The sequence below is a fragment of the Melampsora larici-populina genome (assembly GCF_000204055.1).
Source record: "Melampsora larici-populina 98AG31 unplaced genomic scaffold MELLAscaffold_25, whole genome shotgun sequence".
NCBI classification, from domain to species: domain Eukaryota; kingdom Fungi; phylum Basidiomycota; class Pucciniomycetes; order Pucciniales; family Melampsoraceae; genus Melampsora; species Melampsora laricis-populina.
The window spans coordinates 1144373-1146683 of record NW_006768789.1 but is presented as its reverse complement, the minus strand read 5'-3'; the positions used below and the strand labels follow the sequence as shown (position 1 = coordinate 1146683).

Sequence of the window (2311 nt, the reverse complement as noted above, 5' to 3'; positions counted from 1 at the left end):
GCATTATTATGGCATAGTTACTTCTCAGCTGCACCCCCATCAAAAGCAGGGCCTGGCATTTTTGTTGGACAGAGAAAATCCGGATTCCAAAACTTATCACTCCCTTTGGTTTTATAAATCAATGCCACCCTTCAACCGGTGGTGTCACCGTCTCTGTGGAGAAGAATTTATTGTCACTGAGGAACAAACCGGACCAGTCAGCCCTAGGGCATCAATTCTAGCTGATGACATGGGGCTTGGAAAAACAATTCAAACTATTTCTTTAATTGCTACAACACTGGATGCGTCAAGACAATACGAACATCAGCATTCAGCATCAGCCGTCAACCCTCTAGACACTCAGCTGCGAGCTTCTCACACCACTCTTTTGATATGTCCTACTAGCCTCATGGACAACTGGGAAGAGGAGGTTGGAAAACACACTAGAAAAAACAGCTTGAAAGTCTTGCGCTGGCATGGCACCGACAGATTCAAAATACCTCTACGTGATATCCACTCAGCCGACATTGTCATTACAACCCCAAAAACACTTATGTATGACCAACGGCTTGGTGGATCAACCCGGGTTCCTTTTACAACCAGATGGTACAGGGTGGTCATTGATGAAGCTCAGTGAGTATTCTCTCTTTGCAACCAAAGGTCTGTGACCAAACTGACCCTTTACTGGTGCCAGTGTAATTCGTAATGAAACCGCCTCCCATGCAGTCCTCACCTCTTTGGAATCAGTCAACCGGCTCTGTCTCACTGGTACTCCGCTCCATAACAGAATTGGCGACTTGCACATGCTCTTCAAATTTCTGCACATCAAACCTTTTCAAGAAGACTCAGTATGGTACCGTCAAATCACTCTGCCGGTTCATCAAGGAAATTTGGACACACTCAGCCAGCTTCTAAGATACTTCATGCTTAGGCGGACCAAATCAAGCCACCTATCAAATTTACCTCCAATATACCATGAGACCATTTTATTGGAAATGCATCAAAAAGTGAAAGCAATATATCAGCAACATTATGAAAGATTTCTTCAGGACTTTGGTGTGGAATCTCAAATCCAACATAAACAGGGTGAATATTTCAGACAATTGATGAATCTCAGGATGACATGCAATCACCCTCTTTTATTCAAGCAAGAACAAGAGCTCAATCAGACCAAGATTACGGAGATGGAGGAGGAGCTTGGAATCATGGTGCCGGATGGGAGGGCACTGACTGCTGATGCCAGGCCAGCCTACCTGGAGGACTGGTCACTGAGTAGCAAGCTTGCATACTTGGTTTCCCAGCTCAAAAAGAAGCATAGAACTTTGCATAAAGGTCTATGCAAGAAGACTGTTATCTATACCCAATGGAGGTGTTTCATGGAGTGGTAATTATATTTTATGTCTCTGTTATATCACTTGGCCTGTAAGCTAACCTGCACACCCCACAGGATCAAGATTGCTTTGGATTGTCACGGCATTGGCAGCGGCACCTTGCACGGTGACATGACAACTCATGAGAGGACATGCCAACTCAACAGATTCAAGAACGATAACAACATTGAGGCCTTTATAGTATCTATTGAAGCTGGAGGTGTGGGCTTGAATATGACCTGCGCTGACGAGGTCTATCTGATGGTGTGTTTGTTATCATTCATTCATATGTATGCAGTGGTCAATATTAGCTAAAAGTAATATCATTAGGATGCCCATTGGAATCCACAGATTGTGCAACAGGCAATTGACCGTCTACATCGAATAGGGCAGACTCACCCCGTGAAGGTGTATCATGTGGTTGCAGGGCAATCTGTTGAACAGCACCTATTCAATGTGAGTCAAGTAATCAGCTTCCAGAAAGGGCTACACTCACCATCATCTGCAAAAACATTTTATACCCCTCAGGTACAGAAGAAAAAAGCATCTCTGGCTAGAAAAATAATTACATTGTCAGTTCCAAAGGATCAACTTAAAGATTACCTCCAACCTGGGGACACAATGGATGTCATGGATGATATAGGCAATGTGAATGCATGCTATGCAGAATATGTCTAGATGATGGAGGGTTCCATCCAAAAATATATGTAGAATTTGTGTTTCAAACCGACCACAAGTGGCTTTTATCCTAGAAAAAATTCTCTTCTGTCCTTTTTTTTCTTCTTCCGAAAACAAGAGTATTGTATCTCGTAGTGTGATTACTTTTAGAGTATTGTATCTCGTAGTGTGATTACTTTGCTCACAACAATCAATACCATTGACCACTACAAAGTTTACCAAACACAGAGATGCAGGTAATAGCAAAATAAAGTACTCAGTTTTCCAAAACCATAGAATCATCA

At 42.7% G+C, this 2311-nt stretch overlaps 2 protein-coding genes across 2 annotated transcripts; both read left to right on the top strand.

Moving 5' to 3' along the window:
- Positions 1-229: 229 nt before the first annotated feature.
- MELLADRAFT_37013 (uncharacterized protein) lies at positions 230-833 on the top strand (the record flags this gene model as incomplete). The annotated part of the gene is made up of 2 exons (XM_007411486.1): positions 230-612; positions 674-833. Coding segments are annotated over 2 exons (543 nt in total), but the record flags the coding sequence as incomplete, so codon positions are not given.
- A 330-nt stretch (positions 834-1163) lies between these two features.
- MELLADRAFT_88297 (uncharacterized protein) lies at positions 1164-2027 on the top strand (the record flags this gene model as incomplete). The annotated part of the gene is made up of 3 exons (XM_007411487.1): positions 1164-1363; positions 1427-1613; positions 1680-2027. The coding sequence occupies 3 exons, from the start codon at positions 1164-1166 to the stop codon at positions 2025-2027; spliced, it is 735 nt and encodes a 244-aa protein (XP_007411549.1).
- Between the last annotated feature and the right edge of the window lie 284 nt (positions 2028-2311).